This window comes from Eubalaena glacialis, chromosome 2 (assembly GCF_028564815.1).
Source record: "Eubalaena glacialis isolate mEubGla1 chromosome 2, mEubGla1.1.hap2.+ XY, whole genome shotgun sequence".
Taxonomy (NCBI): domain Eukaryota; kingdom Metazoa; phylum Chordata; class Mammalia; order Artiodactyla; family Balaenidae; genus Eubalaena; species Eubalaena glacialis.
Genome location: NC_083717.1, coordinates 79,587,333 through 79,611,638, shown reverse-complemented (window position 1 = coordinate 79,611,638; position 24,306 = coordinate 79,587,333). Strand labels below are relative to the sequence as shown.

The 24,306-nt window shown below is 36.9% G+C and overlaps 1 protein-coding gene across 2 annotated transcripts in view; it reads right to left on the bottom strand.

Annotated features, from left to right (window-relative positions):
- Positions 1-24,306, bottom strand: part of NEDD4 (NEDD4 E3 ubiquitin protein ligase) — a 142,764-nt gene that overhangs the window by 102,060 nt on the left and 16,398 nt on the right. For both annotated transcript variants that reach the window (XM_061182090.1, XM_061182091.1), the window contains 2 exons: positions 19,438-19,516; positions 19,297-19,335 (listed from right to left, as the gene is read on the bottom strand). In XM_061182090.1, the coding sequence (XP_061038073.1) occupies positions 19,297-19,335; positions 19,438-19,516 (118 nt within the window). The remainder of the gene's footprint in view (positions 1-19,296; positions 19,336-19,437; positions 19,517-24,306) is intronic.

The following is a 24,306-nucleotide window of genomic DNA, read 5'->3' as shown; positions in this document are numbered from 1 at the left end:
TACGGTATTTTTCTCTTTCTGACTTCACTCTGTTTGACAGACTCTAGGTCCATCCACCTCACTATATATAACTGAATTTCGTTTCTTTTTATGGCTGAGTAATATTCCATTGTATATATGTGCCACATCTTCTCTATCCATTCATCTGTCAATGGACACTTAGGTTGCTTCCATGTCCTGGCTATTGTAAATAGTGCTTCAGTGAACATTGTGGTACATGACTCTTTTTGAATTATGGTTTTCTCAGGGTATATGCCCAGTAGTGAGATTGCTGGATCATATGGTAGTTCTATTTTTAGTTTTTTAAGGAACTTCCATACTGTTCTCCATAGTGGCTGTATCAACTTACATTCCCACCAACAGTGCAAGAGGGTTCCATTTTCTCCACACCTTCTCCAGCATGTATTGTTTGTAGATTTTTTGATGATGGCCATTCTGACCGGTGTGAGGTGATACCTCATTGTGGTTTTGATTTGCATTTCTCTAATGATTAGTGATGTTGGGCATCCTTTCATGTGTTTGTTGGCAATCTGTATATCTTCTTTGGAGAAATGTCTATTTAGGTCTTCTGCCCATTTTTGGATTGGGTTGTTTGTTTTTTTGATATTGAGCTGCATGAGCTGCTTGTATATTTTGGAGATTAATCCTTTGTCAGTTGCTTCATTTGCAAATATTTTCTTCCATTCTGAAGGTTGTCTTTTCAACTTGTTTATGGTTTCCTTTGCTGTGAAAAAGCTTTTAAGTTCCATTAGGTCCCATTTGTTTATTTTTGTTTTCATTTCCACTTCTCTAGGAGGTGGGTCAAAAGGGATCTTGCTGTGATTTATGTCACAGAGTGTTCTGCCTATGTTTTCCTCTAAGAGTTTTATCCTGTCTGGCCTTGCATTTAGGTCTTTAATCCATTTGGAGTTTACTTTTGTATACGGTGTTAGGGAGTGTTCTAATTTCATTCTTTTACACATAGCTGTCCAGTTTTCCCAGCACCACTTATTGAAGAGACTGTCTTTTCTCCACTGTATATTCTTGCTTCCTTTATCAAAGATAAGGTGACCATATGTCTGTGGGTTTATCTGTGAGCTTTCTGTCCTGTTCCACTGATCTATTTTTCTGTTTTTGTGCCAATACCATACTGTCTTGATTACTGTAGCTTTGTAGTATAGTCTGAAGTCAGGGAGCTTGATTCCTCCAGCTCTGTTTTTCTTTCTCAAGACTGCTTTGGCTATTCGGGGTCTTTTGTGTTTCCATACAGATTGTGAAATTTTTTGTTCTAGTTCTGTGAAAAATGCCATTGGTAGCTTGATAGGGATTGCACTGAATCTGTACATTGCTTTGTGGAGTAGAGCCATTTTCACAATGTTGATTCTTCCAATCCAAGAACATGGTATATCTCTCCATCTGTTTGTACCACCTTTAATTTCTTTCATCTGTGTCTTATAGTTTTCTGCATACAGGTCTTTTGTCTCCTTAGGTAGGTTTATTCCTAGCTATTTTATTCTTTTTGTTGCAATGGTAAATGGGAGTGTTTCCTTAATTTCTCTTTCATATTTTTCATCATTAGTGTACAGGAATGCAAGAAATTTCTGTGCATTAATTTTGTATCCTGCTACTTTACCAAATTCATTGATTAGCTCTAGTAGTTTTCTGGTGGCATCTTTAGGATTCTCTATGTATAGTATCATGTCATCTGCAAACAGTGACAGTTTTACTTCTTTTCCAATTTGGATTCCATTTATTTTTTTTCTTCTCTGATTGCTGTGGCTAAAACTTCCAAAACTATGTTGAGTAATAGTGGTGAGAGTAGGCATCCTTGTCTTGTTCCTGATCTTAGTGGAAATGGATTCAGTTTTTCACCATTGAGAACGATGTTGGCTGCGGGTTTGTCAAATATGGCCTTTATTATGTTGAGGTAAGTTCCCTCTATGCCTACTTTCTACTGGGTTTTTTATCATAAATGGTGTTGAATTTTGTTGAAAGCTTTTTCTGCATCTATTGAGATGATCATATGGTTTTTATCCTTCACTTTGTTAATATGGTGTATCACATTGATTGATTTGCATACATTGAAGAATCCTTGCATTCCTGGGATAAACCCCACTTGATCATGGTGTATGATCCTTTAATGTGCTGTTGAATTCTGTTTGCTAGTATTTTGTTGAGGATTTTTGCATCTATGTTCATCAGTGATATTGGCCTGTAGTTTTTTTGTGACATCTTTGTCTGGTTTTAGTATCAGGGTGATGGTGGTCTCATAGAATGAGTTTGGGAGTGTTCCTCCCTCTGCTATATTTTGGAAGAGTCTGAGAAGGATAGGTGTTAGCTTTTCTCTAAATGTTTGATAGAATTCGCCTGGGAAGCCATCTGGTCCTGGGCTTTTGTTTGTTGGAAGATTTTTAATCATAGTTTCAATTTCAGTGCTTCTGATTGGTGTGTGTATATTTTCTATTTCTTCCTGGTTCAGTCTCAGAAGGTTGTGCTTTTCTAAGAATTTGTCCATTTCTTCCAGGTTGTTCATTTTATTGGCATACAGTTGCTTGTAGTAATCTCTCATGATCCTTTGTATTTCTGCAGTGTCAGTTGTTACTTCTCCCTTTCATTTCTAATTCTATTGATTTGAGTCTTTTCCCTTTTTTTCTTGATGAGTCTGGCTAATGGTTTATCAATTTCATTTATCTTCTCAAAGAACCAACTTTTAGTTTTATAGATCTTTGCTATCATTTCCTTTGTTTCTTTTTCATTTATTTCTTATCTGATCTTTATGATTTCTTTCCTTCTGCTAACATTGGGGTTTTTTGGTTCTTCTTTCTCTAATTGCTTTAGGTGTAAGTTTAGGTTGTTTATTTGAGATTTTTCTTGTTTCTTGAGGTTGTATTGTATTGCTATAATCTTCCCTCTTAGAACTGCTTTTGCTGCATCCCAGAGGTTTTGGGTTGTCGTGTTTTCACTGTCATTTGTTTCTAGGTATTTTTTGATTTCCTCTTTGATTTCTTCAGTGATCTCTTGGTTATTAAGTAGTGTATTGTTTAGCCCCCATGTGTTTGTATTTTTTACAGTTTTTTTCCTGTAATTGATATCTAGTCTTATAGCGTTGTGGTTGGAAAAGAAACTTGATCCGATTTCAATTTTCTTAAATTTACCAAGGTTGATTTGTGACCCAAGATATGATCTATCCTGGAGAATGTTCCATGAGCACTTGAGAAGAAAGTGTATTCTGTTGTTTTTGGATGGAATGTCCTACAAATATCAATTAAGTCCATCTTGTTTAATGTATCATTTAAAGCTTGTGTTCCCTTATTTATTTTCATTTTGGATCATCTGTCCATTGGTGAAAGTGGGGTGTTAAAGTCCCATACTATGATTGTGTTACTGTCAATTTCCCCTTCTATGGTTTTTAGCATTTGCCTTATGTATTGAGGTGCTCCTATGTTGGGTGCATAAACATTTACAATTGTTGTATCTTCTTCTTGGATTGATCCCTTGATCATTATGTAGTGTCCTTCTTTGTCTCTTGTAATAGTCTTTATTTTAAGGTCTATTTTGTCTGATATGAGAATTGCTACTCCAGCCTTCTTTTGATTTCCATTTCCATGGAATATCTTTTTCCATGCCCTCACTTTCAATCTCACTTTTCAGTCCCTAGGTCTGAAGTGGGTCTCCTGTACACAGCATATATATGGGTCTTGTTTTTGTATCCATTCAGCCAGTCTATGTCTTTTGGTTGGAGCATTTAATCCATTTACATTTAAGGTAATTATTGATATGTATGTTCTTATTACTGTTTTCTTAATTGTTTGGGGTTTGTTTTTGTAGGTCTTTTCTTTCTCTTGTGTTTCCTGCCTAGAGAAGTTCCTTTAGCATTTGCTGTAAAGCTGATTTGGTGGTGCTGAATTCTCTTAGCTTTTGCTTGTCTCCAAAGGTTTTAATTTCTCCGTCAAATCTAAATGAGACCCTTGTTGGGTAGAGTAATCTTGGTTGTAGGTTTTTCCCTTTCATCACTTTAATTATGTCCTGCCACTCCCTTCTGGCTTGCAGAATTTCTGAAGAAAGATCAGCTGTTAACCTTATGGGGATTCCCTTGTATGTTATTTGTTGCTTTTCCCTTGCTGCTTTTAATAATTTTTCTTTGTATTTAATTTTTGATAGTTTGATTAATATGTGTCTTGGCATGTTTCTCCTTGGATTTATCCTGTATGGGACTCTCTGTGCTTCCTGTACTTGATTGACTATTTCCTTTTCCATATTTGGGAAGTTTTCAACTATAATCTCTTCAAATATTTTCTCAGTCCCTTTCTTTTTCTCTTCTTCTTCTGGGATCCCATACTTCAAATGTTGGTGCATTTAATGTTGTCCCAGAGGTCTCTGAGACTGTCTTCAATTCTTTTTATTCTTTTCTCTTTATTCTACCCTGCTGCAGTTATTTCCCCTGTTTTATCTTCCAGGTCACTTATCCATTCTTCTGCCTCAGTTATTCTGCTATTGATTCCTTCTAGAGAATTTTTAATTTCATTTATTGTGTTGTTCATCATTGTTTGTTTGCTCTTTAGTTCTTCTATGTCGTTGTTAAACGTTTCTTGTATTTTCTCCAATCTATTTCCAAGATTTTGGATCATCTTTACTATCATTATTCTGAATTCTTTTTCAGGTAAACTGCCTACTTCCTCTTCATTTGTTTGGTCTGGTGGGTTTTTACCTTGCTCCTTCATCTGCTGTGTATTTCTCTGTCTTCTCATTTTGCTTAACTTACTGTGTTTGGGTTCTCCTTTTCACAGGATGCAGGTTTGTAGTTCCCGTTGTTTTTCGTGCCTGCCCCCAGTGGGTAAGGTTGGTTCAGTGGGTTGTGTAGGCTTCCTGGTGGAGGGGAGTAGTGCCTGTGTTCTGGCGAATGAGGTTGGATCTTTCTGGTGGGTAGGACCGCATCCGGTGGTGTGTTTTGGGGTGTCTGTGAACTTATTATGATTTTAGGCAGCCTCTCTGCTAATGGGTGGGGTTGTGTTCCTGTCTTGCTCGTTGTTTGGCATGGGGTGTCCAGCACTGGAGCTTGCTGGTCGTTGAGTGGAGCTGGGTCTTAGCGTTGAGATGGAGATCTCTGGGAGAGCTCTCGTTGGTGGGGCCAGGAGGTCTCTTGTGGCCCAGTGTCCTGAAGTCGGCTGTCCCACCTCAGTGGCTCAGGCCTGACACCCAGCCAGAGCAACAAGACCCTGTCAGTCTCACAGCTCGTCACAACTCCACAGCCAAGGGCAAGGGGTTTCTCTCAGCTCCAGGTTGCAGTGCTCCAGGGAAGTGTTCAGATTGGCTTGCCTCCCACAGACGTCCAGAGCAGTCTGGACGAAGCCACAGAGCACCTCATGTCTCACTCTCTGATCCTCCTTGCTCTGTCGATTTTGGAGCTGTTGCCCCCATTTTAATCATGAGGCTTTAGAGCTCTGTAGGAGATGCTATTAGAGCTCAGCCTGTCATCCCATGGATCCCTTCAGCATTTTTGTGCGCACCTGCTCCCCGAGCACGTGCTCTCTCAACAGCAGCACCTGCATCTCCTTCAACCATCAGTTTTAATATATAAAATATAAATAACTAAAAATGTAACATGTAATTGTTGAATGTTTAGGCTTTTCATATATAGAAGCAATAGATGATTAGCAGAGATCACAGATGTATAAACAGAAAAACTGTCCCCAAAGAAAAGAGATAGTTAAGAAACACCTTTAAAAACTGTAAGGTATATCCTTAGAAAAATTTGGGAAAGTCTTGCATCCATAAAGCTAAAATAGGGCACTATAAAAAGAGGCGAGGAGTGGTGTTGCAACTAAAAATAGCTGTTGAATTCAAATATAAGCAATTTTAGATAAATTTGCAGAAATCTCCCAAAATGTAGAGCAAAAAGCTAAGCTGAAGGAAAATATGAGAGAAAATAAAAAGAGGATTTTCTGAACAGATTCAGTGAAAGAATTAAGCCCTAATGCCCTAAAACAGAGGTTAAGTAAGTTACAGCTTATGGACCAAAGCCAGCCAGGCACTTGCTTGCTTTTTTTTTTTTTTTTTTTTTAACAGCCCATAAGATAATAATTTTTTTTACATTTTAGAATGGTTACCTTTTAAATGGCTATATAAGTACCTACACAGTAGCCTCAATTTTTGTCTCCTGCCTGAGTGACACCTAAAATATTTACTACCTGGGCCTTTATGAAAAAGTTTGCTGACTCCTGTCCTAAGACATTTACTGTATGTTATCTATTGATTTATCTCATATATCTAGGATGGTACTCAGTAAGACCATCCTTGGAATATGTGAGGAAACTATCACTCAAATCATTTTCTGTGTTCTGTGGTTCACATGAGGAATTCTGACTGAGAAAGATAAGAATCAGTCTACGTAACCCTGCACCCAACTAGCTGGAATCCCCAAACGATAATACAAACAGAGGGAAGGAAATTATTAAAGAAATTATTCACATGAAAATTTTCAGAGCTGAAGGGAAACAGTACTCTTTAAATTGAAATGCTTATCAAAGGCCCAATACAATGACACTGTACACACAAGGTATAGTACTGTGAAATTTTAAAACACCAGGGTAAAGATAAATCATCACATTTTTCACAGCGAGAGAAGGATCACCCCCAAAGGAACAAGAAGCAGCCTTTTCAATAGCGATACCATGCTCAAAGTTGATAAAGCACTGTCTTCAAGTTTCTGAGGAAAAATGATTTTCAACCTAGACTCCTATGAGGGGCCAAACTACTGGCCAAATATAAGTTGGCGATCTACTCATCTATCATAGCTGGAAGTCAGTTTGGGACAGGGATGTGTGAGCTATTCAGCAGAATGGGAATAAGGACCAGCATGACCAACAGAAACAGTTAAAGAGGGGCTCCTTCTGGGAAGCAGGAATAGGAGGGGAGAGGTTGGGGCACCAGAGTCTATTGCTTTTCATTATAAGCCCCTTTATACTATCTCATTTTAAAGCTATGTGTGAATTCTTTGATGAGATGATTTTTTAAAAATTTATTAAAAATAGGAGTAAAGCTATGGTCATAAAAATAGAGTTTACAGGGTCATATTTATAGGAAAGGTGTAAGAAGAAGAAACAAAAATAAAAATATTGAGATAGGTTTTTTGAAAAATGTCTAAGTCTATAAATGCATAAAAGAGTAGAGGAAAAAAACACTTTCTAGAGGAGTAACCAAATTCTCAAAGAAGGACAAAGGTATTGACAAATGTCAATTTATTCTCTGGTATTCATAAAGAACCTGAAGTAATGCTCCTGGAAATTATGCTGGTGGTTGCAGGAAAAAAAAACAATGCAGTCATACTTTTTAAAAAGCTTTATAAAGATATAATATATATACCATGTAACTGACCCACTGAAAATGCACAATTCAATGGTTTTTAGTATATTCACAGAGTATGCAACCACCCTCGCAATTCTGGAACATTTTCATCACCTCAAAAAGAAGCCCCATGCCCTTGAGCAGTCACTCCTGATTTCCCAACTTCCTCAGTCTCAGACAACCTCTAATATATTTTCTGTCTCTATAGATTTGCCTATTACAGACATTTAACACGAGGGGAATCTTACAATATGTGGTCTTTTGTAACTGGCTTCTTTTACTTTGCATAATGTGTCCAAGGTTCACCCATGTTGTAGCATGTATCGGTACTTTATTCTTTCTATAACTGAATAATATCCCACTGTATGTATATACCCCATTTTGTTTATCCATTCATTTGTTGATGGACCTATGGGTTGTTTCTACTTTTTGACTATAATTAATAATGATGCTATGAGTATTCATGTACAAGTTTTTGCGCGGACATATGTGGTAAGTAGATTTTAAAATAAAAACTGTGTAAAAAGTAAAATAAACTAGATAAGTATTTTTACAAGCTTTAAGCATTATATAAATAGAAACTATCTTTGCATTTTTATCTACATATTTTATGTCTTTCTAATTTGTTTCTCTATACAGTTATTGCTTATCAACAAATATAAAAATGAATTATAGATACACAGCCATGGGGGGAAAACCCAAACAGTAAAAAAAAAGATATTCAGTATAGTGAATTATAAATCTCTCACCCTTTCCCCACCCTCAGAGAAAATACTGTGAACAGTTTCTTGGTCCTTCTAGAAGTATTTTTTGCAAATACCAGCGTGTGAGAAAGCTGTTCTGTTTTTACACAAAAAGGTGCATCATATATACAATGTTTTGCACCTTTGTTCCTTCATTTAATATATTTTGAAACTTAACATCCTATCAATACATATACCTCTGTCTCTTTTTAAACAGCTGATGAGGATTTCATTATACGGCTACACCATACCTTACTTAGTGCTTTATTTATGGGGCACCCCAGCCTTCTTCCTAGCTAACAGAATTCTGATTTTATTCAAACAATGGATGATAATGTGTGTCAGGGATACAGGCAGCTACTCCCTACCCCGACCCCACCCACCCAGGAGCTGACTTCTGATTCCTCTAAGCCTCCCGGTAATTCCACTCTCTTTACTAATGACTGGGTTAGAAATACACACACAACATAATTCCAGCCCAAGAGATATGAATCAAAGTCTCCTAGGGAAACTTTTGGAAAAGGGTTCTTCACTTTTTAAAAGAGACATGTGAGGAAACATTCTCCCTTTTCTACCTCTGGGCATCATCATGGGAGGCTATGTCATTAGGAACTGCTGCAAGCTTCTTGTGACCATGGACAGAAAGGCAAGAGAATCCCAGAGAGGCTAGGATTACTTGAAGCTGAAAGCATCCTAAATGATACACTTCAGAAGGGCCTTCCCTAAATACCCTACATTGAGAGAATCCCCTCAAGTCTCTAATATCCCCTGATACTCACTCCCTAGCACCCAGTGTTTTCCCTTGACAAGTCTCAGCACATCGGTAATTCTTTTGAGAAACTAGTTTATAGGGGTCCACAGCAGACAGTAAGCTTCGCTGAGGGTAGGGACTGTGGCCTCACATTAATAAGCATTAGCAAAGTGACTGGGAAAAAATATCACACAAATTCTTCTTGTGTGTGCGGAGGTGGAGGAGTATAAATACATGGATAAAAATACATAGGAAAAAATACCAGACTATCACACAATCAGTGGTGGCATTATGGAGGTTAAATTATGGCTGATTTTTATTTCTCTTTCTAAAAATATCTGTGGTGTACAAGTTATGTTGCTTCTGTAACATAATACTAATATATTCATGAACATATACACATTTTGTAAATATAATATGATGAGTATGAATACTAAGATATAAACTGAGCACCATGGGTGTACAGGGAATGAAGTGGGGCTGTCTTTTTTCAGATGCTCATACACTATGCTGATGCACAGATTATATAATGTGTACATTGCTCCTAATGTGTCAAACTTTTTTCCCTCCTGATAACTTGCCTCCCTTGGTCTCATATGAGCAACTATAAGTGTAGACTTTACTATAATTTTCTATTGAGCATTAACTTCAATTTGGAGTCTCCCCTGTTTGTTAATCTACCAGTAACAGTTCTCTACAAAAGACTTTCTTCGAACTTCACGTTTTCTCAAAGATATAAAGGCTCCCTTCAACTTCTGGCCATAATTTCCATTTGGCTGAATGCCCAATAATCAACATTTCACTGTACTATGTTATCTCAATAGACACTTTTATGTGAATACATTCAATGGAAAACATTTTGTGCTATGTATAAATAATGATATAAATGACAAGAAGAAAAGAGAGGACCGCACATAATTATGTCCTTTGTACAGCAAGTATTAAATCGCCATGTGTTTTCTGTATCTAGCTGTGATGAATTAGCATTGATCCACAAAAATTTATCTAGTTACCCTTGCAATAAATTTGCAAATTTCTGATTAAAATAAATGCACGGCCTATGATCCCAGAATAGAGGAATACTGGCTAAAACATTTGGCAACAGTGAAATTATAGTAAAAGAAACAATGAGTAAAAAGCAGTAAAGTACTGAGCCAGGTTTATCATCTACAAATGGCCTTCTTATTTTTGTAGTAACATCTCTAACTCAAGAGTAGTACCGACTTTCAAGTATCCTTTCTAATAAAAAATCAAGATAGTAAAAAATAATGGGAAGATTTTTAATTATAGTTTTAAATTAAAAATTTTTAAATTTTAATTACAATTTTAATTCCTCTAATGGATAACCATATTATCTACTTCTACCCACACTTTGATATTCCTTTCATCCCTGATATTGGTCATTTGAGTTTTCTTTCTCCATTTTTTTCCTCCTTTTTAAAATTAATTAATTACTTTATTTACTTTTGGGTGCGACGGGTCTTCGCTGCTGCGCGCGGGCCCCCCCCCCCAGCTGCAGTGAGCAGGGGCCACTCCTTCGTTGCAGTGTGCAGGCTCCTCACTGTGGCGGCCTCTCCCGCTGCGGAACACGGGCTCTAGGCACGCAGGCTTCAGCAGTTGTGGCACGGGGGCTCAGTAGCTGTGGCTCACAGGCTCTAGAGCGCAGTCTCAGTAGTTGTAGCACACGGGCTTAGTTGCTCCGCGGCATGTGGGATCTTCCCGGACCAGGGCTTGAACCCATGTTCCCTACATTGGCTGGCGGATTCTTAACCACTGCGCCACCAGGGAAGCCCTGAGTTTTCCTTCTCTCTTATTAGGGCTTACTATGGTATAGCAATTTTATTAATTTTTTCAAAGAACCACCTTTAGTTTAATTTATTTTCTCTCCTTTTTATCCATTTTCTATTTTATTGACTTCCATTCCTATTTCCTTCCCTCTACTTTTTATTTTTTATTTTTTGGTTAAGGTAGAAATTTAGATCATCGATTTTAAATTCTTTTTCTTTTGTATATAAGCATATAAAGATGTACATTTCCAAGCACTGAATTAGCTCATCCTATATTCTGATATGTTATGCTTTAATTATCAATCAGTTAAAATGATTTCTAAATTTCCTTATGATTTTCTTTTTGATCGTGGCTTATTTAAAATACGTTGTTTAATTTCCAAATATTTATGGATTTTTGAGATATATTGATATATCCATATATACATGTATAATATATATCCCAGATATACATTCCAGAATTCTATTTAAAGGTTGTTGTAATCAGAGAATATATTCTATAGAATCTCAAGCCTTTTAAACACATTCAGACTTGTTTTATGGCCCAATGTATGGTCATCTTGGTGAATGTTCCATGGGCATATAAAAAGAACGTATATTCTTCAGGTACAGGCATACATTGTTTTATTGTGTTTCACAGATATTGAGTTTTGTACAAATTGAAGGTTTGTGGAAAACCTGTGTCAAGTGAGTTTACTGGTGCCATTTTTCCAACAGCACTTGCTCACTTTGTGTCGCTATATCACACTTCAACAATTCTCGCAATATTTCAAAATTTCTCATTATTATTATATTATGATACCATTGTCATGGTATCTGTGATCTCTGATGTTACTATTGCAAAAAGATTATGACTCCCTGAAGGCTCAGATGATGGTTAGCATTTTTTAGCAATAAAAAATTATTTTTAAATTAAGGTATGTATAGTTTTTTTAGACATAATGCTATTACACACTTAGCAGACTACAGTATAGTGTAGACATAACTTTTATATGCACTGGGAAACCAAAAAAATTGTGTGACTCACTTTATTGTGGTGGTCTGGAACTGAATCCACAATATCTCTGAGGTATGCTGTATCAGATGTAGTGTTTTATACATGCCAAACAGGTTAAGTTGATTGATAGTGTTTTTCAAATCTTTTATGTACTTACTGGATTTTTGTTTTTTGGTCTAGTTGTTTTATCAATTATTGAGAGAGGAGTGACAAAATCTTTATTCTGGATTTATTTCTCTAGTTAGTTCTGTCAATTTTTCCTTCAAAATTTTGTTCTTCTATCAGGTGTATTCATAGGATTGTATGTCTTCTTGATGAATAAATGCTTTTATGATCATGAAATCTCTCTGGTAATACTCTTCATCCTGAAGTCTACTTCATTTAATAATAATACAGCCATATCAGGGTATTGTTTTGTTTGGCTTAGTGCTGGTATACCTTTTCCTGTACTTTTACTTTTAACCTGTCTGTGTCTCTATACTCAAAATGTGTCTCCTGTAAACAGCATATAGTTGAATCTTGCTTTTTTGTAATTATTGAGATGGTTTGCTTTATGGTTTGTTATCATCTATTTCTTTTCTATTTTTTTATTCCTCTTTTCTTCCCTTTCACCTTTTTAAAAAAATTATTAATCAAGTATTTCTTGGTACGCCATTTTATTTCCTTTAATGGACTTTCACCTATAATATTTCATTTTAATTTCTTAGTGACAGCTCTAAGGATTACAATATGCATCCTTAAATGTCACAATTATAAGAGAGTTGAGCCACTTTAATCACTTTCAGATCTCTTTCAAGAGAACCTGCATAGCTGATTGGCAGCCACAGTTAACCATGTACCTTTGAATCTACCCATTGGGTTCTCTTTGCTTTCTCTCAAAGACTGGGCACTCTTGCCCAACACAGGACTTCTCTAACAGACAACCTTTGCTGGGAAACTCTCCATCAGCCTGGGCAAGACTTTCTCAGAACTGTGCTGCAGTGTGAGGCTCTTCCTACCCAATCCTTTCGCCCCTCTCCTTGAGCAGGTGTTAAGCCTGCATCATGAGGAGAAGGCTCTTCCCATCTGTGTGTCTTCCCTGTCTGACCTTCACAGGTGCTTCCCCAATAAACCTCCTGCATATCTAATTCCATCTTGATGTCTGTTTCTTAGAGGGCCCAAACCAACACAGATGGTACGAGTAGTGGGGTTTTAGGACGAGCCCACACTCACTTGGCTGGCAAGGATCTCCCTATCCTTAACAGAATGTGGGACATATATAGTCACTGGCAGAAGACGGCGGTCCAATTCCTTGCCTGGCAAGGATCTCCCCATCCTTAGCAGAATGTGGGACATATATAGTCACTGGCAGAAGATGGTGGTCCTATTCCTAAAGACTTCTCCAGGGGTGTCCTAGGGAAATGTCCTGGTAAAGGGAGACACCCTTGCCAGTTTGATGTATAACGTACTTGAAAGGTAAGGGAAGAACAATACCTACAAGGACAATGAAGTTGTCTAGTTATTACTATTGATGACTTACAGAGAGACAATGAGAAAACAAGGGCAGTTAACAAAAGCAAAAGGTTAAATCTGAGAGACAGAGGGTCTCTTTGGTAGTGTATAAAGAGGCCTGCACCTCCTGAAGTGGAAAAGAGGACAAAACTGAGGAGCAGTGTCAGAGTTGACAGGGGTGCAGAGCTCAGAGACATTTAAATGCTCAGTCACTGTGGGTCTATTATGTTAATGTCAGGGCCCTGGCTGGGAAAACCTGGGACCCTGACGTGCAGGACAGGAGGATCTGGGTGGACGCTCCTGAGGATTTTGGTTCCGCAGGTCCCTGAACCCTCAGAGCTTGCAGAGTAGAGTATCTCATCCCTCTGTAGTAAGAGCTGGCACTTCCCACATGCAGGATGACATTGCAGAAGCTGCTCCCCACACTCTCTCCTCAGGAGTTGCCCCCACTTCTCCCCTGGTTATCAAGATAATAATCAGTGTTAAATCCCAGCTGGGCCTGATACAGGATGAAAGCAATTACATTTGGAAGAAGCTTCAAGAATTAAACAGCATGTCCTGGCAGGAGCCAGAGGAATATCTCTGGGACTACAATTGATCAAAGGGGCAGAAACATAAGACTGCATAAGCAAGAATTCATTGACATGGAGGCACTTTCTCAGGACAAGGGATTGAACATCCTGTCAAGGACCCCATGGGATGAGGCAAAGTTGCTGCTAGAGTGGCTCCTAGAAGCCTGAAAAAATAATGAGCCAAGTGGAAATGCCTGAGTTGCCCTGGCATATGGTAGGGGAAGGAATAAAAAGGCCAAGGGAAGTTGGCATGCTAGAATTAAAAGAAAAAAAAATATATATATATATAATATGAAGCCAAAATACCTACCAGATGCTTATGTTCCATGTGAGGGCCCAGAGGGCACCATGAACCACAGTCATCAGGTGTGTGCTGGTAAGAGGGGCAGCAGCATCACCCAGAAGTGCAGTGGTGGCTCTCGTCTGCATGCCAGGACTGATGGTGGGAGAGGTGGTCAAAGAGCTGGGCTCCTTAATAGCCATGCATGCGGATGAGCCTCCCCTTCTCCAGTAAGAGGCTGGCCAGTGACATTTCACTGCTAGAATCAAGGGGGCTACAATTATTGTAATGACCAACCACATAAGAGGGGCACTGAAGCTGACTTGACCTGTAGGGTATAGAGCATGGCGCCCCTAAGGGGCAAAATAGGCAGGTGATCAACAAAAGTGCTGCTTAACATCTACAATTATAAGAAGGAAGAATGGAGAAGCAGTGGCTAAGGACAATTGTCCCAATTAAAAAAGAAAAGTCACAATCCCTCATCCAGTTCCCCAACCTGAGCCAATTTTCAGATCCACAGTCCATTGACTGAAGAAGTAATCTATTCCAAGGAGGAAGGACTCTGCATCACTGTAGGAAATGTATATTGTAATGATTCCTCTCTTCCTCCTCCAAAAGGACTATGGCCACTTATTTGGGTGAGTGTATATTGGGGAGAAAGAATAATCAGACATACTGAGGACTGCTGGAAACAGAAACCCAAAGCGTCATTATGTCTTCCATATTAAAGCAAGGACTTACAGAGACCAGAAAACAAATGGAGTCCTGTCTAATGTTCAGCTTATACTGAGTTCACTAGTTCTGTGGATCCACCCAGTAGTCATTTCCCTAGTTTTCAAGTGTACAATAGGGATTGATATACTGGAAGTTGGATCTCCTCACTACCACCACCACATTGAATCCGTGGCTTGTGGGATAGGAGCTATCATAGTGAGAAGGCCAAGTGAAAGCCTTTGAAACTGTCCTCCCTCTGGTGAAGATAGTAAATCTAAAACAATACTGACTAGATATGACAACAAAAGCACAAGGAACAAAAGAAAAGAGAAACTGAACATCATCAAAACTTAAAACTTTTGTGCTTCCAAGGATACCATCAATAAATTCAAAAGACAACCCACAGAATGAGAGAAAATTTTTGCAAATCATGTATCTGACAAGGGACTTGTATCTAGAAATGTAAAGAACTATGACAACTCAATAACAAAAAGACAAATAACCCAATTATAAAATGGGCAAAGGATCTGACTAGACATTTCTCTAAAGAAAATATACAACTGGAAAATAAGCTCATGAAAAGATGCACAACATCATTAGCCATCAGGGAAATGCAGATCAAAACCACAATAAGATACCATTTCACACCCACTAGGAGGGCTGTGATAAAAAGTCAGATAATAACAAGTGTTGTCACGCATGTGGAGAAGTGAGAACTCTCATACTCTGTTGGTGGGAATGTCAAACGGTAAAGCCACTTTGGAAAACATTTTGGCAGTTTCTCATTCGATGCAGCAATCCCACTCCTAGGTATATATACTCCCCAAATAAAAATATATGTCCACACAAAAACTTGCATACAAATGTTCATAGCACCATTATTCATAATAGTTAAAAAGTGGAAACAACTCAGATGTCCAACTGATGCATGAATATAGCGTGGTTAACCATATAATGGAATATTATTTGGCAATAAAAAGAAATTAAGTACTGATACATGCTATAACATGGTTGAACCTTGAAAACATTACACTTAGTGAAAGAAGCCAGATACAAAGGACCACATATTATATGATATCATTTATACAAAATGTCCAAAATAGGCAAATCTCTTTAAGAGGCTGAAAGTAGATTGGAGGTTGCCTGGGAAGAGGGGCAGACCCTGGGGGAAAATGAGGAGTGACAGATGGTGGGTATGGGGTTTCTTTTTGGGGTGATGAAAATGTTCTAAAATTGATTTTGGTGATGGTTGAACAACTCTGTGAATATACTAAAAACCACTGAATTGTACACTTTGAGTGGGTGAATTGTATGTTATGTTAATCATATCTTAATAAAGCTGTTTAAAAAACAAACAAAAATACTGCAACCTAGTGGGAATGTCATAGATTTGTACCACCATTAAAGACCTAAAGGATATAAGAGTGGTTCCTATAATATGCTCATTTAATTCTCCAGTCTGGTCCCTACAGAAACCAGATAATAGCCTCAATCACCTGCTGGTTCCTGGATACAAGGAGTCCAAGTGCCCTGGCAGCAGGTATAGACTGTGGTTCAATGGAACCCTTGATATGTCCCCTAGAAAGAGTGTGCTCCCTCTGGGGACTTGGACCTCTAACTCAGCAGAGCCCACAGTTCTAGGGACAGGAAGCACACAGTCCTCCAGTGGGTCTTTGGAAATGATGATAAGTGGGGCCCCTCCTTCTATTCCTTTGTTCCTGGACCGTGTATTCTTTCCATTGTGAACATAGCCTCATATTAGGTCTTTGGTTTAAATGATTAAACTGGCACCCCATCTTTACAGAGTATTGCCTCCATATTGGTGCTTCAGTTGTGCCTTCAGTAGGCCATTCCAGTGCTCTATGAGGCTGCCTGCTTCTGGATGGTGTGGTAAATGCTGTGACCAATGGATCCCATGGTCATGGGCCTATTCCTGCACCTCCTTCTCTGTGGACTGGGTACCCTGGAAGGATGAAATGTTGCATGGATTCCATCCCTATGAACACAAATTCTGTAAGCCCCCAGATAATTGTGCTGGCTGAGGTTCTGCAGACAGGAAAGGCAAACCCATGTCCACAGGTAATTTGAGGAAAAATTACTGGCCCTTTCAGAATGGAAGGCACCCAATTTAATAAACTTACCACAGAATGGCTATGATCATGAGGGTTAATGGTCTGCAGTTTTAATTTTCTTATAAAGTCTTTGGTCTGGTTTTGGTATCAGAGTAATGCTGGCCTCATGAATAAATTGGGAAATGTTCCTTCCTCTTCTAGTATCAGTAAGACATTGCATAGAATTGGAATTATTTATTCCTTAAATGCGTGGTAGAATTCAACCAGTGGAACTACCTGGGCTCAAAGTCTTCTTTGTTGGATGGTTTTTAACTTCAAATGCAATCTCTTTAAGAGATATAGAACTTTTCAGGTAATTTATTTCTTATTAAAGTTTTGATGGGATATGTCTTTAAAGCAATTGGTCCATTTCATCTAAGTTATTGAATTTATGGGCACAGAATTGTTCATAATATCCCTTATTTTCCATTTAATGTCTGTTGGTTCTGTAATGATGCTACTTTCTAGTTTCTTCAGGTGGAAACTTAGATTAATGGTTCAAGACCTTTCTTCTTTTCTAATATAATTTAATGCTATGTATTTTTCTCTAAGCATTGCTTTAGCTGCATCCTACAAATTTTGATTTTTTTTTTTTTTTTTACTGAAGTACAGTTGATTTACAATGTTGTGTTAGTTTCTGGTGTACAGCAAAGTGATCCAGATATATATATATATATATTTTTTTTCTTTTTCATATTCTTTTACATTATGGTTTATTACAGGATACTGAATATAGTTCCCTGTGCTACGTAGTAGGACCTTGTTTTTTATCTGTTTTATATATAGTAGTTTGTATCTGCTAATCCCAAACTCCTAATTTATCCCTCCTCCACCCTCTTTCCCCTTTGGTAACCATAAGTTTGTTTTCTATGTCTTTGAATCTGTTTCTATTTCGTAAATAAGTTTGTTTGTGTCATATTTTAGATTCCACACATAAATGATACCATATGGTATTTGTCTTTCTCTTTCTGACTTACTTCACTTAGTATGATAATCCCTAGGTCCATCCATGTTGCTGCAAATGGCATTATTTCATTCTTTTTTATGGCTGAGTAGTATTCTATTGTGTATATATATAACACCTTCTTTATCCATTTGATGCTGTATTTTTATTTCATTCTGTTAAAATATCTTTTAATTCCCCTTGACAATTCTTACTTGACTCATGGATTACTTAGAAGTGTGTTGTTTAACTTCCAAATATTTGGGGATTTTTCAGGTATTTTTGTGTTACTAATTTGTACTTTAATTCCATTATAATCAGAGACCATACTTTGCATGATTTAAATTCTTTTAATATTGTTGAGGTTTGGGTTTTGGCCCAGCGTACTCAGTAAATATTCCATGTGCAATTTTAAAGACCATGTGTTCTGCTGCTGTTGGGTGGAAAGTCTATAAATGTCAATTAAATAAAACTGATTTGATCGTGTTGTTCAGGACTTCTGTATCTTTACTGAATTTTTTGTCTACTTATCGTACCAATTACTGAGAGAAGAGTATTTAGTTTTCCAAGTATAATTCTCTATTTTACCTCAGCTTAGAATACCTTTATCACACTGTCATTCCTGAAGGATATTTTTGTTAGATATAGAATTTGGAGTTAACTATTCTTTTTTCTTTGCTACCTTAATTACACTGTTTCATCACAGTTTCTGATGAGAAAGCCATAGTTATATGAATCATTGTTCCCATGTACATAATATGTCATTGTCAGTTTGAGGACCCTCCTGGGAACCTGAAGTAAGTGCTGACTGGAGTTTGCTCTTATGGGATAGTGAGGCGGGGTGAGGAGGAAGGCAGGAATGTGAATGAAGGGTGTATAAGAAGAAATGTATCCACTTGTTGGTAGGCCTTCTTCATCTCTTGCCTGGATCAGTGCATTTAACAAATGATTGGGGACCTCCCTGGTGGCGCAGTGGTTAAGAATCCGCCTGCCAATGCAGGGGACATGGGTTCGATCCCTGGTCCAGGAAGACCCTACATGCTGTGGAGCAATTAAGCCCATGCACCACAACTACTGAGCCTGCATGCCATAACTACTGAAGCCCACATGCCTAGAGCCCGTGCTTCACAAGAGAAGCCACCACAATAAGAAGCCTGTGCACTGCAACAAAGAGTAGCCCCCGCTCACCGCAACTAGAGAAAGCCTGTGTGCAGCAACAAACACCCAACACAGCCAAAAATAAATAAATAAATAAACAAATGACTGGAGAGACACAAATATTGCATCTTTAAAATCAAAATCTGCAAAATTTGAATAAGACTGTTCTCTAAATCAGAATTAAATTAGAATAAGATAATTCCAGGTTTACAATTATCCTTTACCTCTTCATTACCTTACATATGTTTTTCATAATAAGATAAATGGTTCCAGGGCCATGTCAAAATGGGGATACCTAGATTTAAGTCTTTTAAATTTTTACAAATTCTTATAAGATACATTTAAGAATACTGTAAGTGAGAACTTATCATTCTAACCTACTGAGAAAAATCTTTGTTGTTATAATGAAATAAAATGCATACTTACTCTGAATAATATTTCTTCATTCCATTTTGGATTCAAAGTCTAAAAGACAATAAACATATTATAACTAACTTTTTAATATTTTGTCATATAAAAATAAAACAAAGTATATTTTTGAAAATTTTGAATACTGCTAAGTCTAACCTTTTTAATGGTTTTCGTTTGCACACTTGTAAAAACTCCATTCACTGGGTCATATAACGTCACTCTCACATAAGGATCACTGTTAAAATTTTAAAAAAAAAGTTAATTGTTGCTTATTCCCAAACTCAGGTTACTCGAACTATAAAAATCACAGAATTTTCCTTGTTAACAATTTCTACAATTACTTCCTACACTTAAAAGTAAGGGTTCCTTAGGCAGGGGTAAATCTTTGCATTTTGTTATAAAGCTGAAATACCATGTTAGTGAAATAGACAAAGAATTAGAAAGAAAACCTTTTAATCACAATTTAATGATTTCCAACCTCTTAAGATTTTTGAAATTTTGTTTTATCTTTATTACACGTCTTCCTCTTTTGGGTTAAGAAGGTTGATTCAATGATTCTCAAGAATAGCTTTGCAAGACCTCAGGTTGTTCCAAGTTATCTCATGGGTATAAACTCTTTTTACAAAATAAAGGCAAAGTGCTCCAGTTCAAAATAATTATATGACATGTAACCCTTTGTACAAAGAGACATGGAGAAGGAAAACCTTGTGATATTTAGGTTTGCAAAGCAAAAGACTTTAGACATTTTACTTGTCCATGGTCAAATTTCTCCCATTTCTCTTGGGGATCCCAAGTACCCACCATTCTCCACCACAAACTCCCTCCTCCCATTTCCTTATACAACCTTACCTCTTACTTTAATTGACAAAAATCAAAGTCATCGTAATACTCCCAACATCCTGGTATTTATCAGAGCCCATCTTACCCCTAACCTCAGTGATGCAGGTATTTCACCCAATTGCCCTTGTCCAGTTTCCTCCCACTTCCTCTGGAACCTTACATCATCTATTTTGACTTCTCCCTTTTATATCTCCAGCTTTTCTTTGACCTAGGTTTTTCCAGTCATAGAAATGTTATTAAACTCCCCCACTCCTTGACTCTCCTTCCTGCCTCCAGCAAAGCAAACTAGATTTCTTTTCTTTCTGTCTCAAACTTTCCAAGAGAATAATCTGTAATAATAATAATAACAACTAACACTTATACAGCAATTACTCTGTGTCAGGCACTGTTCTAAACAGTTTATATATATTAAATTTTGGAATCCTTATAACGACCTATGAGGTAGGTATGATTATTATCTCTATTTTACACAGAGAGGTAAGTCAACTCATCCCAGATCACACAGCTAGGAAGCGGAAAAGCAAGAATTGAAACTCAAGCACCTGGCTCCAGAGGCCCTGCGCTTAACCGTGATGGCATACGACCTCCCTTTCTTCATTTCCTCAACTCCCAGTGCTCTTCACAGCCCTGTAATCTGGTGTCCACCTCTTTCCTTCAGACCCATTCCTTGAAAAGTCACCAATCTTGCTAAAACAATAGACACTTTCTAGGCATTTATTTTACTGGTCCTCTGTAGGTTTGATAATACTGACCATTTCCTCTTTGAAACTCATCTCGTTTAGCTTTCATGACACAAGTCCCTTCTGGTTCTCCCTTTTGTTCTCTCTACATATTTCCTTCACAATCTCATCCATGGTTTTAACAACTAACTATATCCTCACAAATATAAATATAAAACATAAATATAAATATAAATATATATTCCTGATCTCACCACCCAGCTAGACACTTCCACCTGGATAGTCCACAATGTCTGTTCAAGAGTTTTGCCTATTTTTAATTGGCCATTTTATCATATTATTATTGAGTTGAAAGAGGTCTTTATATATTGTGAATTAAAGGCCTTTGTCAGATATATGTTTTGAAAACATTTTCTCCCAATCTGTGGCTTGCCTCTTCCCTTCCTTAACTGTGTCTTTCAAACAACAAAAGTTTTTAATTCTGATGAAGTCTGTTTCAACATTTTTCTTTCTAAATTTTAGGTTCATATTTTTTGAGTCCCATTCAAGAAATCGTTGTGTAACTCAGTAGAGCAAATATTTTCTCCTATGTCTTCTTCTAGAATTTATTAATTTTAGCTCTTATTAATTTTCTATATTATGTGTGATAAGAAAAGAGCTTCATTTTGTTCCATATAGATAACCAGTTGTTCTAGTATCATGTACTTAAAAGACTATCCTTTCTGTTGAATTACCTTAATGCTTAAAGCAACTGACCAAATACATGTATATGTGTATGTGTGTGGGGGGGGTGTGTGTACTTCTGCACTCTTTATTCTAGTCCGCTGAACAATATATCTGTTCTCATGCCAATGCTACTTTGTCTTGATTACCTACAGCTGTATAGAAAGTCTTGAAATTATGTAGCATAAGTTCTCCACCTATGTTCTTCTTTTTCAAAATTGTTTTGGCTATTCTATGTCCTTTGACTTTCCATAACAATACTGGAATCAGCTTATCCATTTCTCCAAAAAAAAACATGGCTGGGATTTTGATTGGGATTGAGCCAAATCTATTCAATTTGGAGAGAAATACAACTCTAACAATAATGAATCTTCCAATCCATGAATATGAAAATATTTATCCATCGATTTAGATCTTCAATTTCGCTCAGCAATGTTTTATAGTTTTCAGTGTACAGTGCTTGCAAATCTTTTGTTAAATTTATTTCTAAGTTTTAAATTTTTATATTATTGTAAACAGAGATTTTAAAAATTCATTTTCCAATTGTTAATTGATTGATAGGATATAACAATATGACTAATTTTGGTACACTGGCTTTGTATCTTGTGGCCTTATATTTTAGTTCTAGCAGTTTCTTTGAGATTCCTTAGGGTTTTCTATGTACATGATCAGACAGTCAACAAATAAAAAGTTTCTTCCTTTTCAGTCTGCATTATTTTTATTTCTTTTCCTAGTCATATTACTTGGCTAGGACATCCAGTACAGTGTTGAACAGAATGTGAGAGCAGACAACGCTTCTTATTCCTGAGTTTAAGTTTAAGCATTCAGACTGTCATCACTGGGCATGATGTTAGCTATTGTCTTTCTCACGGAAAATCTTAATCATGTCTAGAACTCCCATCTATCCCTAGTTTGCTAAGACTTTGTGTCATGATTGGGTACTGAATTTTGTCAGATGCTTTTTTTGTTTTTATTGAAATGATGTTTTTCTTTTATTCTATTAATATGGTATATTACATTGATTAATTTTCATATGTTAAACGAATTCTGCATTTTATTATTAGTTTGTTGAGAATTTTTATCATAAAAGGGTGTTGAATGTTGACAAATATACTTTCTACACCTATTGAAATGATCATGCATTTTTTTCCTTCTGTGCTATATTAATGTGATGATTTACAGCGGTTGACTTTTTTCAAATGTTGAACAAACCTTATATTCATAGGAAAAATCCCGCCTGATCATATATTGCTATATACGGTTCAATATAGGGCTACTGAAGTTTTCTATTTCTTCTGTGATCAATTTTGGTAATTTCTATCTTTCAAAGATTTTGTCTACTTCATTTAAGTTGTGCATGATTCTTTATTGGCATGAAGTTGCGCACAGTGTTCCCTTTCTGTCTTTTTCATTTCCATAGGGTCTATAGCAATGCCTCTGCTTTTGTTCCCATTATGGTAATTCGTGCCTTCTCTCTTTTTTGCTCTTGATCGGTCTAGCTTGAAGTTTAAAATTTTTATTGATCCCTTCAAGGAATGAGCTTTTCATTTCAATGATTTTTTCCTATCACTGTCCACTTTTTATTTCACTAATTTCTGCCCTTATCATTATTTTCTTCCTTCTACTTACTTTGGAATTAATTTGCTCTTCTTTTTCTGATTTCTTAATCTCAGAACTCAAGTCATTCATTTAGATCTTACTCCTTTACTAAGTTTAGATCTTACTCCTTTTCTAAGTTAAGCATTTTAAAACTATAAATTTTCCTCTAATACTTTAGCTGCATCTCACAAATTTTGATGTTGCTATATTTTAATTTCATTCAGTTCAAAATGTTTTCTAATTTATCTTTTGATTCCTTCTTTGACCTATAAACAAAACAAAGTGTATTGTTTTATTTCCAAATATTTTGGATGTTATTGGTTTCTAACTTAATTCCACGGTTATCAGAGAACATCTCCATATGATTTCAATCTTTTCTAAATTCTTGAGACTTGTGCTGTGGTCTTACACATCGTCTATATTGGTGAATGTACCATATGCCTTTGAAAATAATGTAAATTTTGCACTTGTTTAATTTACTGTTTTACTGTCCAGCATAATATGGCAGACAGACTCTAGGGTGGCTTCTTTTATCCCCACCTCCTAACGTTCATGCCTTTTGTGTTCCCCTCCTCGTAAATGTGGGAAGGATTGTGTATTCTAACCAATAATTACATCAAAAGTGACAAAATGTATGTGGTTACATTACAAAAGATTGTAACCCATCTTGCTAGGAGACTTTCTCTCCTTTGATAGCTTTGAAGAAGCAAGCTGCTATCCTGTGAGGTGTCATATGAAGAAGGCCATGTGACAAGAAACTTAGGGTGGCCTCTGGCTGACAGCCAGCAAAAAACTGAAGCCCTCAATCTGAAAGAATTGAATGTTGCCAACAACCACATGAGCTTGGAAGTGTATGCTTCCCCAAACAAGCCTCAGATGAGACCATAGCCCTGGTCAATGCCTGACTGCAGATTTTCAAGACCTTGAAGCAGAGGACCCAGTTAAACCATGCACAGACTGTGTGACCCACAGAAACTATGAAATCATAAATATGTGTTCTTCTAAGCTGCTAAGTTTGAGGTAATTATAGTTGTGCAGTAATCGATAAATAATGTGAATATACCATGTGCACTTGAAAAGAATGTGTATTTGGTGGTTGTTAGGAAGTGTTCTTTGCATCAAAGTTCATAATATTTGTTCAACTTACTGTTTTTGTTGTTTTTTTTATCTTGTTTTATTAACT